The 14590-nt window shown below is 54.0% G+C and overlaps 2 protein-coding genes across 4 annotated transcripts in view; one reads left to right on the top strand and one right to left on the bottom strand.

Annotated features, from left to right (window-relative positions):
- The first annotated feature begins 591 nt into the window (after positions 1-591).
- OXER1 (oxoeicosanoid receptor 1) lies at positions 592-2386 on the top strand. The gene has a single exon (XM_037066878.1). It carries the CDS (start codon positions 747-749, stop codon positions 1899-1901), a length of 1155 nt encoding a protein of 384 aa, XP_036922773.1. The 5' UTR covers positions 592-746; the 3' UTR covers positions 1902-2386.
- Positions 2387-13568: 11182 nt separating this feature from the next.
- Positions 13569-14590, bottom strand: part of MTA3 (metastasis associated 1 family member 3) — a 157718-nt gene continuing 156696 nt past the window's right edge. For all 3 annotated transcript variants that reach the window (XM_037066602.1, XM_037066603.1, XM_037066604.1), the window contains one exon: positions 13569-14273. In XM_037066602.1, the coding sequence (XP_036922497.1) occupies positions 14248-14273 (26 nt within the window). In that variant the 3' untranslated portion in view covers positions 13569-14247. The remainder of the gene's footprint in view (positions 14274-14590) is intronic.

Raw genomic sequence — 14590 nt, 5'->3', positions numbered from 1 at the left:
CCCCAGATCATGGCAGTAGAAATCGGCAAGGGAGCCCTCTCTCTGTGGGATGTGTTTCATCATGTGCACGGACTTGAGACCATCACAGACTTTGGAACCATCAGGAGGCTGGGCATAACTACAGCAGCCGGCAGAACATGAACAGGCTGGCCCCACAGGCCATCCGTACAGTTGGGCATAGACTGGACTGCCCACCTCCTTCTCCCAGAACACAGTCCTGCTGGACCCCAATCCCTGCTGCCACAGCAGGTCAGGGAAGGGTGGCAGCCACCTGGCCTGGACACATGATAGAGGGCTGGGGTAGGCCTGGGTGGCAGGGTGAGGCAGCGAGCTGTGGGTTGCCAGGACCAGCTTCCTTCTTCAGCAAGATGTCTGACCACTCAGAGCTGTGTACACTCTCCCCCAGCGCACCCCAGGAGGGCCCACCTCCTGCTTCAGGGTCTCCAGCCTCACCCCTGCTGAGCCCTGCTTCCTCCTCTTTCCCCAGGGGAACACAAATGGCCCCCTCCAGTGTGGGATCAGAGACCTGGAGGAGGGGTCATCGCCCAGTGTGGGGAGGGGAGGGAGGGAGGGAGGGAGGGAGGGCAGGCTGCAAGGTTCCCCTCTGCTAGCAAACAGGAACACTGGCTGTTTCTCAGTGGCTTCCAGGACGCTGAGTCACTGGGCGGCCAGCAGACAGACAGCACTCACCCCTCAGCACTCACGCAGCAGGAGGAAGACAGCAAACTTCTCTGGGTCCACAGCCCATGCAGCACATGGAATTTCATAACCAGAGCGCTCCCTCTGCCCTTCCTGCCTTTCCTTCTCTCTCTCCCTCCACTCTCCCTCCCTCCCTCCCTCCCTCTCCCTTCTTCTCTCCTTTGGCCCTCACCACTGCACGAAGGTCGCCAGCGCCCTGCCTCCCAGCCTCTTCCCCCAGGGTGTCTGCGTTCCTGGCCCCAGTCCTGAGTGTGGAGTGTATCCTGGGCCTGGTGGGGAACAGCTTGGCCTTCTTCATCTTCTGCATCCGCACGCGGCCCTGGTCATCCAATGTGGTGTTCCTGGTCAGCCTGGTCTTCGCTGACTTTCTCCTGATCGCCAACCTGCCCCTCCGCGTGGACTACTACCTACGTCGCGAGACCTGGCACTTAGGGGAGGCCACCTGCCGGACCAACCTCTTCATGCTGTCCACCAACCGTACGGCCAGCGTAGTCTTCCTCACGGCCATCGCACTCAACCGCTACCTGAAGGTGGTGTGGCCCCACCACACCCTGAGCCGGGCCTCGGTGCAGGCAGCCGCCTGGGTGGCCGCGGGTCTCTGGGGGTGCATCCTGCTCCTCAATGGGCACGTGTTCCTGATCACCTTTCCCAGACAGACCTGCCTCAGTTACCAGCTGGGCATGCACTCCTCGGCCTTGAGGAGTGCGACGGCACTCCACTGGCACCATGCGCTGTTCTTCCTGGAGTTCTTCCTGCCGCTGGCGCTCATCCTCTTCGCCGTGGTGAGCATTGGGCAGACCATCCGGCGCCGTGGCCTGGGCGGGCAGGCGGGCATCCGGAGGGCCAAGCGCGTGCTGACCTCTGTCGTGGCCGTCTACACAGTCTGCTTCTTGCCCAGCATCGTCTTTGGCATGGCATCCATCGTGGCCTTCCACCTGCATGCCTGTCCCGCCCTGGACATCTGCTCACAGCTCTTCCACAGCTCCCTGGCCTTCACCTACCTCAACAGTGTCCTGGACCCTGTATTGTACTGCTTCTCCAGCCCCCACTTCCTCCGCCACTGCCGGACCCTGCTGGGCCTCAGCCAGGGCTCGCAGGGCCCAGACAGCGATGAGAACTCCTACCAGCCCCCTGGCCGCCTCCAGGAGGCCTCCGGAAAGGCAGAGACTGTAGGGACGCTGCAGCTGGAGGGCTCACTGTAGGTTTCGCTGGAGTAAGGGAGTCCCCCCCCCGCTGGGCTTGGGGTCTGCAGGGCACTCTGGCATGGAGGGAAGGGTCACTCCTGGACTGTTGTCAGCACGGGGTGCCTCAGCCAACTGCACAGGAGCCAGGTGGGTGGCAGGGAGAAACAGAGTGTTGGCCTCATGGAGGTGTGTCCCTGGTGTCACCCCCAGAGTGCAGGAGAGTCTGATGGAGATAGGCAGGGGTGTAGGGGCTGCAGCTCAGACAGGGGGCTCCACAGCTGGCCAGTCCCGCCCGGTGAGCTCATTACTGTGAGAGCAGAAGTCTTGCTTCAGAAACTGGACAGCTGCATGTTCTGGGATCCCCAGCTCGTCCTCTCAATACTAATAAACTTCCTTTGAAAATGCAAGCCTAGCTTGGCTGTCCCTTCTTTGTACATTGTAGTTTATGGATTACACTATTACAGTTGTCCCAATTTTTCCCCCTTTGCCTCCCTCCACCCAGCACCCCCACCCCCTCAGGCCATCCCCCACCATTGTTCATGTCCATGGGTCATGCGCATAAATTCTGTGGCCACTCCATTTCCTATACTGCACTTCACATCCCACGGCTATTCTGTGACCACCTATTTGTACTCCTTGGTCCCCTCACCTCTTCACCCGTTCCCCCAGAGCCCCTCTCATCTGGCAACCATAAAAACAGTCTCCGCATCCATGATTCTCTGTTCTTCTTTCTTAGTTTGTTTTTTAGATTCCATTGTTGATAGATACATATTTATTGCCATTTTATTTTTCATAGTTTTCATCTTTTTTCTTTAAAAAATTCCTTTAACATTTCATATAATAATGGCTTGATGATGATGAACTACTTTAGCTTTTCCTTGTCTGGGAAGCTCTTTATCTGCCCTTCAATTCTAAATGATAACCTTGCTGGGTAGAGCAATCTTGGCTGTAGGGCCTTGCTTTTCAAGACTTTCATTATTTCTTGCCAGTCCCCTCTAGCCTGAAAAGTTTCTTTTGAGAAAGCAGCTGACAGCCTTATGGGAACTCCCCTGTAGGTAACCACTTTTCTCTTGTTGTTTTTAAGGTTCTCTCTCTATCTTTAGCCTTTGGCATTTAAATTATGATGTACTTTGCTGTGGTCCTCTTTACATCTGTCTTGTTTGGGATTCTCTGTGCTTCCTGGACTTCTGTGTCAATTGCCTTCACCAAATTAGGGACATTTTCTTAATTATTTCTTTATTTTTTATTGTTCTCATTGGTTGTTTTTTGCTTCCTTATGTTTCAAATCATTGATTTGGTTCTCAGCTTCATCCACTCTCCCGTTGCTTCCCTGTAATTGCTCTTTATTTCAATCAGCATATCCTTCATTTCTGACTGTGTCTTTTTTATGCGGTTGAGGTCCTCACTAGGTTCCTTGAGCATCCTTCTAACCAGTGTTTTGAACTCTGCATCTGGTAGATTGCTTATCTCCATTTTGTTTAGTTCTTATCCTGGTGTTTTGATTTGTTCTTTCATTTGGGCCATGTTTTTTTTTTCCTCCTCATTTTGGCAGCCTCCCTGTGTTTGTTCCTATGTATAAGGTAGAGCCGCTTTGACTCCATTTCTTGGTAGTGTGGCCTAATGTAATTGATGTCCTGTAGGGTCCAGTGTACAGCCTCCTCTATCACCCAAGCTGGGTACTTGAGATGTGCCCTTCCTGTGGGCTGAATATACCCTCCTCTTGTTGTTGAGCCACGATTGTTGTTGGCAGGTCAATGGGAGGGATTTTCCCAGGCCAGTCAGCTGCAAGGACCAGCTGCGACCACTGACCACCAACTTCTGCCCCTAGTGGAGGATCAGTCATGCAGGGGCAGGATAGAGGTGCTCTGATATGGTCTGTCAATGTCCACTGTGTGCGCAGGCTCTGGGGCTTCCGGGATAGTGCAGGCCAAGGTCAGCCCCCATCTGTGTTCTGCCTGGGGCCCCCTGTATGAGCTATAAAGTAGTCTGAGATGGCCGCTACTTGTGCTGGGCTTGGAGATTCCCAGATGAAGCTAAGCTGTGAATCTAGACTGGCTGTTCCTAGTGCTGGGCCTGGGGCCAGTTAGCAAAAGGTACTGGGGCTGATGGGATTTCAGAAGTTGTGAAGCATGAGCCAGGACCAGCCATTCATATGGAAAAGTCACAGTTAACAGCTTGGGTGGGCCTATAAATTGGGTGAGGTCGAATCTCAGGGTATTTCCAGGGAGGGGCAAGTAGTATTAGCCAGGATGATGGAGTCTCAGGTATGGCACCTGCTGGCTCTTTGGCTCTGCCGGAAGAGGGTTCAGGAAAAAGGACAATGGCCTATGCACACCTTTCTGTCTGGGAGAAAACTGTCCTCCAGCTCCCACTTTGATGCCAGACACTTCAGTTCTTCCCTGTATGCTGCTGGTGCCTTTCAAGCTGTGACCCTGGTGCTGGAGCTCAGAGGGAGTGAGTCTGAGTAAGTCCATGTGTGGGTTCTTTAAGAACTGCTTGGAATTCCCGAAGTTTCTTCCACTGACTCAATCCCCACTGGTGGTGTCACCCAGAAGTTATGGGGACTTACCTTCCTGGCACTGGAACCCTGGGCTGGGGGATGTGGTATGGGGCTGGGACTCATTGCTTCTGAGATATCCCTCCCAAATTTTTGTCTACCATACGTGGATGTGGGACCAGCCTGTTTGATGTCTGTCACCCCTACCAGTCTAAATAATGTGGTTTAATTCTGTAGTTGTTAGACTCCCATTCAACTTGATTTCTGACCATTCTGAATGATGGTTGTGGTATAGTTTAGTTGTAATTTTGATGTGGTTGTGTGAGGAGGTGAGCTGTGTTTACCTATGCTGCCATCTTGACCAGAAGTCTACCTGTCCCGACTGTTCTAAACAAATCTGAATAAATACGTCTTTGGCTTCGTTCAGTTCTGACAACAGTCGGGTTCATAGTGCATGTCCTAAGAGGAAGGGAGACTCTGTGGACGGAGTGAGGAAGCTCTCCAGGGCACCATCCTTCCACACTACTGGAGCCCTGGCGTGTCCAAAGGCTCATGTGAGGCGCAGCCCTGCAGGGTCCCTGGGAGTTCTCTGCTCCTCTCTGGCCTTCAGCTTCTCTTCTGCAATCCCCAAGGTCCTTCCCAAAGCACCAAGGACTGGGCCCTACACTGCTCTCACCTAAGACAATGTGGAGGTCACCACCTTCACCACCTCCAGCCAGTCCAGGCTCTTGGCTCAGGTCCAGCTCCCGTCCCTCCCCTGCAAGGCTTTCCTCGGCCCCAAGTGCATTACCCTGGCCCTAGAACCTGTGGTGGCAGCTACACCACCAGGGCATGACTGATGTGAGAGCCAGGGCCTCAAGGTCACCAGATCTGGCTCACAGCTCTCCTCCAAGGCCATCTTGCCTACCTCTACCCCTTTCGGTTCTGTTCAGTATGCCTGTGGTTAGTATCTGAGACCATTTGGGCTAACTCATCTCTTGGCCTGGGTCTCCCAGGCACAGATGTGTACCTGGCATGAATCAGGGTTTTTTGTTTTTTTTTTTTTTCTGGGGGCAGGGGTTAGGACGTAGTGGTTGTCTCTACTGTCCAAAGGAGAAGTCACAGGGCAGGGGCATAGCCTTCAAGGCCCCCAAAGGACTACTTAGAGGTCACTAAAGCCCCAAACATGTACCTCCTGAACCCTGTGTGTCCCCAGCCCTGGCCACTGCAGGGAAATGAACACTCCCCCACATCAGATGTGCACCTCCCTGCTGGGGAGACAGAAGGGGCTGAACTGGTTGTCCACTAACCCTGGCCACAGGCATCTAGGCCTCAGCTATAGGCTGTGATGACAGGGACAAAATGCTCTCTCCCCAGTTTCCTCCACTAAGTCCAACTCTGTCATATTATGGACTGGGATGCTTTTGCATGTCTCAGGAATGGAGCCCAAGGTACCAGAGAGCCCCTATGCCCCCGGAGGAAGACATCCAGGAACAGTGTGGATGTTGGGGTGGGAGACGGAGAGAACATGCCAGAAGGAGGGAGGTGGCCTGGGAGACAATGGACCGGACTGACACTGGAACCCATTTCTTCAGTACATCTCTACTCTTCCCTTTTCTGAAAACTTACCAAGTGTTCTTAGAAACCCAGATATGAGAACCCAAGCCAAGTGACAGAAAGAGGTATGCCACCCGCGCCACTCAGGGATGGCTCCTCATGTCTCTCTGTCCCCAGGGCTCCCAGCTCCATTCCTCTTGTGGCTGACTTTTCACCCTGGTACAGCCATTCCCAGGGACTCCCCACCTCTCCACCCTCTACCACCACGGGGAGAAGCGGGCCAAGCCTGGACCAGCCCAACTTCGGGCCGAGATTTGTAATTTCTGAGTCAGACATTTTTATGAGAGGCCCAAGCACTCCTGGAGGCTGGGGACTGAGTACTTTCTCAAGGAGCTCCTACCCCCAGGCATGTTGCCAAAACACTGAGTGAGGAAGACAGCAATTGGGGAGGGGGAGTGAGAAGGGACAGGGGAGGAGGAGGAGGCAGAAGAGGAGGAGAGGGGGAGAAGAAAGCAATCTGTGCCAAAGTGCAGGATTTTCTACAAATCGGGGGGCAGTGCCCGTGGCATTGTAAGGTAAGGTAAAGGCAGGCTGAGTAAAGACCCCATTTCCTGTATTTGGGTTCCGAGTAGCATTTTGACCTTTCAGGTGGGCTGCTTTATTCATTGTGACTACTGAGCAGCGCCTTCTACCTTCTCTTTCTCTTAATGTAACCTGCTGTCAACCTGAGGGACAGCAATGAGCATCCACAACTCTACTCCAGGAACTCCTGGACAGGGGGACAGCAGGCAGGGCTGGACTGATGGGCCTGTAGCCACTAATCACCCAGCATTTACTGGGTACCCACCAGTGGCCAGACACTAAGCTACAAAGGCAGGTGATACAACTTTGACATTGAGCCTCTCCAGGCCAAGATGGGAGAGACAGACCTGCAAATGGATCAAATTTGACCCAAGCCAGGGAAATGCAGGGTATCTGAGGTAGCAATGCATCTCAGAGAGCACAGAGGACCGAAGAGTTACCTCTGCCCAGGTGTCAGCGAGGTAATGTATGCAAGCTGAACTCTGGAGGGTGAGCAAATGGCATCCCTGACATGGGCTAGAGCAGGAACAAGGGTGCAGAGCTATGAAAAGACTCGGTGTGCAGGGAGAGGTGAAGAGATCCCTGAGGCAAGAGAGGAGCAGACCTAGGCACAGGGTTAGGAGACAGACAGGATGGGCAGGTTGGGCCCTGCAACTCAGGAGCCTGAGCTGGTCCCAGAGACAATCAGTATGGCGGGAAAGAGAATATGTATGAGGTTTTTAAGAAGTCAAAGATGGCCCTGGCCAGGTAGCCCAGTTGGCTGGAGCATTGTCCCCATGCGCCAAGGTCGCAGGGTTGCCCCCCAGCAGGGCACACACACGAATCACCCAGTGAATGCACGAATGGCTGGAGCAGCAAATCGATGTGTATCTCTCTCAAATCAGTAAAATTAAATTTTTTTTAAAAAGTCAAAGATAAGCAGTTTTGCATTGAGGGAGTAGGGAGTCGACCCAAGTAGGAAACAATCTACATTCCAAGCAGGGACCTGAATAAAGGCAGTGAGGAGAGTGGGAAGGGGCCGACGAAGAGCACCGCTGGGTGACGGAGAGAGGTGACCGTGGGCGGTGGGTGGAGGGGGGCACATTGATACGGGTAGTAGAGCAGGCCGGGCGGAGCGGGTGAAGAGTTAAGACAAGTTGGAGGGGCTCGGAGGGCCCCCGGGGCAGCCTGTTCAGCAGCACACTTCAGTCTGCTGGTACGATTTCGGAGTCTTCCTCTTACTACCGATAATCTGGAGTTGAGTTTATGGGAGTAGGTGGGGTCACCTGGGCAAAGTGTGAGGATGACTAAGAATTATACTTCAAAAAAAGTCCCCAGGAGTAAGAGGCACACAAAGCAAGCCCCAGTAAATGCAGAGAAGAAACCTTTAGTAGGAAGAAAGCCAGGAATGTAAATAGAAGGAAGAGCATAAAAAGACGTCAAGGTAATCTCTTTGCCCAAGTGCAGAGATCGCCCATTAAAAAGAACAGACCAGAGACACCTTTTATGAGGGTAAAAACCAAACATAAAACACCCAGACAGGCTGCAAAGTGCCTTGTACAAGAATATGACATTTTAAAAACTCCTAATTGCATGCTGAAGAACGCCGGTCTGAAAACTACGGTGTGTGTCCAATGCTGCCTGGTCAAGCACCTCGGACGGAAACCCTGGATTAACCACGCATCGTTGGTGCTACCACCAAGCTTCGCAAGAAGTGATGGACTGTTGTTTGCATAAAATTTATGCATAATATGCAAAACATGTTCGACATTGGTTATAGACTCGGAGATATGTATTAATGTACAAAATCATTCATTGGGGTGACGAACACCAGATCAAAGACAGTGCCTTCTTCTGAAATGGAGGAACACAGGAAGGGGGTCCACAGGTGATTACCACTGTCTCTGAAATTAATCTTGGTTAAAAAAAAAAAAAACCCTGAGAAAATAGCTACGAGCAGTATCCAAAAGAGTTTCTCTGGGGAGAATAAAGGGGTCGGTGCCGTAAACAAAGAAAGTAATATGCTGACAACAGCTTCAGATTCTCAAGAAAGCTCAGGTGCTAGGACTAACAATAACAGTGGATTTGGCCATTGGGAGGTCTCCGATGCCTTTATCCACAGCAATTCCAGCGAGCGGCTGGGGCAGGGGCGGAATGGGAGCCCCAAAGTGCTCTACAGATTGAGGAATTAAGGAGATTCGAAGCAGTAGAGACAAGTCTCCCCTCTTCCAACAAAAGTGCCAGCAGAGGGAGATAAGGCTATGGCACCACGTGACGCTGAGCAGAGGACAGACCGGGTGGTCTGACTGCTCTGCTGTTTTGTCGACGGGATGGAGACATTTAAATGCAGTGGTGGGAGAAGGGAGACAAAGTGAACATGAGGGGCAGGGGAGGAAATGATGGCCGAACAACAGTAAACACTCTGTTCCCTGCCCTGTACTAAGCCACTTTACAACTTATTTAGTCCTATGAGGTAGACATTATCATCCCATCTTAAAGATGAAAAAACCGAGGCTCGGGGAAGTGGGATAACTTGCACAAGGTGACATAGCCAGTAAGCAGCAGTCTGGTCCAAGTTGGGACAAGGCCCTATTAGGGATTAGGGAGGAATCGATTCAGCACGTGGGTGCCAGCAGGGCCCTCCATAGGCCAAGGGGCACCTCTTGGGTTGGTTGCTGGGAAGGCACTATTACATGCAGTCAGCCTGGGGATGGAGCGGAAGACTGGTGAAGGGATACTTAGAAGGCTCGGCTCTCAGCGGTAAGGGCTCAGGGATGACAAAGGATTGGGATGGCCGGTTCTGAGAACAAGAAAACAGGTGCCCGAAGAACATAAAAGGGCCACTAAGCAAGCGGTCCAGGTACCTGGTGAGTCAGGCACCCACAGCACTGGGGTAGCAGCAGTCCCTGCAGGAGGCATGGGTTCCTCTAGCAACCCCTGCAGTTCGGGAGCAAGATCAGAACAAATGGAAGGTAAGGCTGATCCAGAACAAACCTGCTGAGCAAGTCTGATCCTAAACACCCAGTCTCAGCAAAGGAGCTTAACACTAATACACCTTGGGAGGTAGGGCAAGGGGCGCTCTGAGCGCCACAGGTGGGCCTCCAGAGAGAAGGAAATCCGAGTCAGGATAAAAAGTCTTAATGGAAAGACGCCAAGAACCCTGGGGCGCCTTAGGGATTTCGTGGAGGTGGGGCTTCTGTGTTCTACCTCTGCTTCCACAAATCCTTCCCTGACCACCAGGCCGGCCCGACTGAGCCCTCCATCCTGGACTCAGCCAGGTACCCACACAGCCTCAGGCACAACCTTTTCTGTTCCTCAGGAACTTCATGTGGGTATGCCTTGCTCCTTTAGTCAAATTCTTGAAAGGAACTTGGCCTCCCTCTCTCTCTCACACACATACAAATGCCAGCAAATGAGAGTCACACACAGGCTTCAGAAACACGGGCTGGAGGAGTCCCAAGTGAGCCTGCAATGGTCCCAGCACAGTGACCGAGGCAGAGTCTACACTGCGGTCAGACAGGTCAGAACCAATAAAACTCGCAATGGAGAATGGCGTCTACCAGGCGGACTTCAGCACCCAGGGCCTGGGAAAGAAAGGGAGACTGCCAGGCATGTGGAGTGGGCTCGCTGTACCTTTTGGGTCAATGCAGACATGATTTCTGACTTTCAGGCAAGAGAACAGTGTGAGAAGGGGGTGCTGGGCCTCCATCCGTGGGGTGTGCAGGCCCTGTGCCTGCTTGCTCTGTGCAGGAGCCCTCCCCTTGCACAGGCACACCCCCCCCTCAGCTCACTGCCCGTGTGGTCCAAATTCCTCCATGACTGGCACCGGGTGGAGCAGCGCAAGGTGGTTGATGGGCAAGAGCTGCCTGTTGCTCCTCACACCTCCAGCCTTGGGGGACACAGGGGCACAGGCCACCTACTGCAGTGACCTAGCCTCACAAACCTCCACTTGGCTTATGAGACAGCAGAAGAAAATGCAAGTCCTGGGGGAAGGCCTCAGAGAGTCTCAGTAGGGCCGGGCTGTGGTGGGGCAGGGGCGGTGGGGAACGGCAACATCAGACTAACTGGCCTGGCCTATTACTCCCCAAGGCCCTCGGAGCTATGTGGGGGGGTGCAGCACCTGAGACCAGGGCACCTGATGCTGAGGGTTGGTGGGGGGCGGGGGTGTGCACCCAGCCTGACAGCTGAGCCACTGTCCTGGCAAAGGACAGCATTAAACAAGGCATAATTTCCAGAAATTTATTGGAAACACAACATGAATTGATTAGTAGATGGCATCTGCTTACAAACAGACGGTCACACTGTAATATTCTCTGAATGAATTATCCTGGGGAGACACTCATGACCACTGAGGTGTGGTCTGGGTCCGTGTTCTCCAGGATAAGCAGAGATTGGGGGAGAGCTATGGGATGGTGCAAATAACTGGCGCGCAGCTTTCCTGAGGGGCATGGTGAGCTGGGGCTGCTAAATGAGTGAATTCCCCCAAAGGAAAACGGGACATCTGTCAGGGGTAAAGATTTCCTCCCTCCCTCCCTCCTTCCCTCCCTCCCCAAAGCTCTTTCCTCTCTAGGTAGAGAGAAAAAGAACCCACAAACACCCAGGGGGCAGCTCCTCCATCTCTCCTCACTGGGAGCTTAGGGCAGCATGGGGCACAGCCACCAGGCTCGGACGTGACACAGGTCAGACCAAGGCCACACGTGTGTCCTTGCCACTTACCCTTGACCCACTCCCCGCCCTCCCCTGCTCTGCTGAGTGGTGGTGAGCTGACTGCTAAGGGTTATCTGTCCCAGGCCCCTAGGTCAGCTGGCTCCCACCTGGGTATAGCTGACAAGAGGCACCTGAAGACATCTGGAAAGCACAAGCTAGGGAGAAGCCAGGCCATTTCTCCCTGACTCTGCCTGGGGTCCATGACTTGTGGCCACAGTTCCCTCTGTGGTCCTGGGTTCCTCCCAGTGTCCCCTCAACCCAGGCCACAGTAACACGGCCCATTCCGTGTCCCACCAGCCTTCCAACTCATTTCTGGGTCGCTCCTCCCTCCCATTTGGCCTCAGCTTTTCTTGTGTCTGTGCTAAACAATGACCTGGATTAAAACTCGTTTTAAATACTTAGAGTGGCTTCTGTTTTCCTGGTGGGACGCTGACACAGGACCTGGGCTGTGAGCAAGGTGGACTTGTAAGAGGCCTGCTGAGAAACCCGCCTGGTGTCATCCTCTTTGGCGTCCTTCTAGGAAATCCGGGTCCAGGGGGATGATGGAGAAGGAGAGGCAAGATGACGTGCAGAGCTTGTGGGATGTCACCCAAGGGAGCAGAGATCAGGTTCAGCACAGCACCCACTGCGCATGTCAGCTATAGGTCCTGCAGACAATCTGTATGTCCACTCCACAGGCTCACTGCAGTACAGGGACATGCCACCAACACACAGTGGTGACACCGTGGCCCCAGAAAGTAGGTGGCTAGGAAACCCTCTCAGCACCAAGTGCCAGCACAGCAGAGGCAAACGCTGGCGGCTGCCCAGCACCCACCCACCTCAGTTCCTGGAGGATTTGCTCAGAAGGCTGAGGGGCTTCCCAGAGGTGAAGTGAGAGTGTGAGTCCGAGTCAGCATCCTCTTCGTAGGAGGGTGGGGCGGCAGAGCCAGCAGCTCTTGCTACCAGGTGGAGGAAGAGCTTTCTTGGTACACGTGGCTCAGAATGAGCTGCATATGTCCCACAGCTAAATGTGACCTGGAACTGGGGTGGGCCTCCCTGCTCCTCCTTCCCACCTGGCCCGGCCCCTGCCTCCAGGTCTCCTGGGCTGGCTAAGGAGGGCCTCTCCCAACAGGCAGAGGGAATGAAGCTGGTGGCAGAGTCATGGGCAGCTAGCCATTTCTCGAACAACAGTCACACTTCATATGGGTTAGGAGAAGAAAGTGAAAGGGCAAGGGACAGTCCACCATCCATATGTGACAACAAATCCAGGGCAGGAGTGCAGAGAGCTGTCTTTCAAGAACATACCATGTGGTGTGTCATGAGGAGAGCCAGCTGTCCCCTCAGCCTAGCTCTTTTCAGAAGGGGCTACTCTTGGAAAACTCTGAGGGCAATGCCTGCCACCTCCAAGTAGCTCACTGAGTGCCTCTGACCCAGGCCCACCCTCAGGGTCCCAAACTGAAACCCAGAATAGCTCCAAGAATTGGCAGTGGTAAGAATGTCCCCAGGTCACCCCCGCAAAAGCCTGAGATAAGAACCAACTCCTCCTCAGAAGGGAAGACACCGTGACTGCAAAGCCAGAAAAGGAAAAGGCAGCTGAGGCTCCCAGCATCGCCTTCAGCCCGTATGCGTCACATGCTCTTTGCTGAGCTGAACCCAGCTCTGAGGACCCAGACATCGAGAGTGTCATCGTCACTTTAGTGATACCCCAACTCTCCCCCTGGGACTTGGGGGGAGGGGGTCACTACTCCATGGTAGCCACTCTATCCTGCACCCACCTGGATGTTTGGGGCACCTACTACCAGCCATTCAGTTGCCTCCCAGCTGCAGACCCCAGGGGCATCTGGGAGGCCAGACTCCAGTTGTCATGGCGCTCTGACTCGGTGCCCTGCAGCCTGTCCCTGCAAACGGAGGGCAAGGGAGTAGCCAGACTCACATCTGCTCGGGGAGCCAATGGGGCACTGAGTGCCCGTCCCGCAGCTGCGTGCAGAGAGCCGCAGAGCAGCAGCCCGTGACACCATGAAGGGCTGGAGCTGAGAGCAGACAGGAAGAGCCCAAGCCAGGGGGAGCAGGGTGTAGGCAGGTGTCCCAGGGTCTGGGCACATGTGCTCACAGGAACGTTTGGGCCGGGCGTGGGGGCTCACAGTGGCCCATTCCCAGACTCACCTGCAAACACAGCTCTCTCACTGTACCTTCCATGGCCACACAGACTCCATCTGCTTAAAACAAACCTGGGTGGTCTGTCACTTGCTGAAGGACCAGCCTGGCCGGTCTGGCCATAAGAGAACAGGACGGAACCCAGATGGTTTGTCACAGTGAAGCGCATGGCCGGCTCAAGCTGCTCCAGAGAGAGCTGTCTGGGACCAGGCAGAACCAACTCTCTTCAATGACAAAATACAGACAATAGGAAGAGTTCACAGGCTTAGCAAAGACAGCTTTCTTATCTTTTGTCGGAACCTCAGGTGATTCTGGACCTTGGAGGGGTAAGGAAGGTGGGTTGAATATACAATGCAGGGAGTAAAGAAGGAAATTTTCCCATTAAAAAAAATAACTATGAAGCCTAATGAGAAAAAGCCAGTGACAGTAACAGCAAGGAGAGGGGACATACTGTGAAGGGCATAAACTCTGGCACATTTGCTAGGAAAATTCCATTCAGAAAGAGGCCACGTCCCTCCTGTACAGTCAGTCACACAGCTAAGGACAGAGCTGAGCTGGCGCATGCAGGGCAGCAGGGCTCTGAGCTCTCGGCAGCCCCCCGCCCCAGGAGGTGCTCTGCCGGGGTGCGGGTGCGGAGAAGGGAGGAGATGCAGTGGCTCCCTCCTCCCCTTCATTCGGGGCAGGTCTTGCTGGGACAGCGAGGTCTCTGAGAGCAAAGCGAGGTGACACTGATTCACACAGGGAGACTCGGCTTTCGGGACGTGCACCCCTACAGTTTCTCCCCCTGCCCCGCCGAGTCCCCAGGGGCTGCACGGGGAGGTCTCCCACTGAAATGTACTGGGCATGGGGCTGCCTCCTTCCCAGGCACGGCCGTGAACGTCAGCAGGACAGTGTAGCAACTCTTGGACTACAGGATGAAACAGGGACAGCTCAGTCTGACACGCAGCACGTGAGTTCTGGAAAAGGAAAGAAAAAAGGTCAAAGTTAAACGAGGCTTGAAGGTGGAGGCAAAGTGAGAGGAGGGATGGAATCAGCCCCCCCACCAACATCACGACCTCCGAGGAAAGAAGGGTGGGCAGGAACTGAACGGCTCACGGGGTGGGTTAAGGCTGGGCCAAAGGAAACGTTCACTGAGGCCAAGCAAATACAGGAATAACACTGAAGTACCTTAAAGCTGGGTTTTGGACAGGCAGTCGGTCATCAATGGCAAGTGCCTATGGGCTCACCAGGCTGAAGCCACAGAACTCTGAGACCAAGGCTAAGGGACAGGGAC

This window comes from Sturnira hondurensis, unplaced genomic scaffold, assembly GCF_014824575.4.
Source record: "Sturnira hondurensis isolate 20B ecotype Veracruz unplaced genomic scaffold, ASM1482457v3 Scaffold0016663, whole genome shotgun sequence".
NCBI lineage: Eukaryota > Metazoa > Chordata > Mammalia > Chiroptera > Phyllostomidae > Sturnira > Sturnira hondurensis.
The sequence above is the reverse complement of the archived record's forward strand: the minus strand, read 5'-3'. Positions and strand labels throughout refer to the sequence as shown.

Bases quoted from the DNA above. Each gene is read 5' to 3' on its own strand.
- OXER1 (XM_037066878.1), top strand. From the start codon at position 747: ATGCAGCACATGGAATTTCATAACCAGAGCGCTCCCTCTGCCCTTCCT.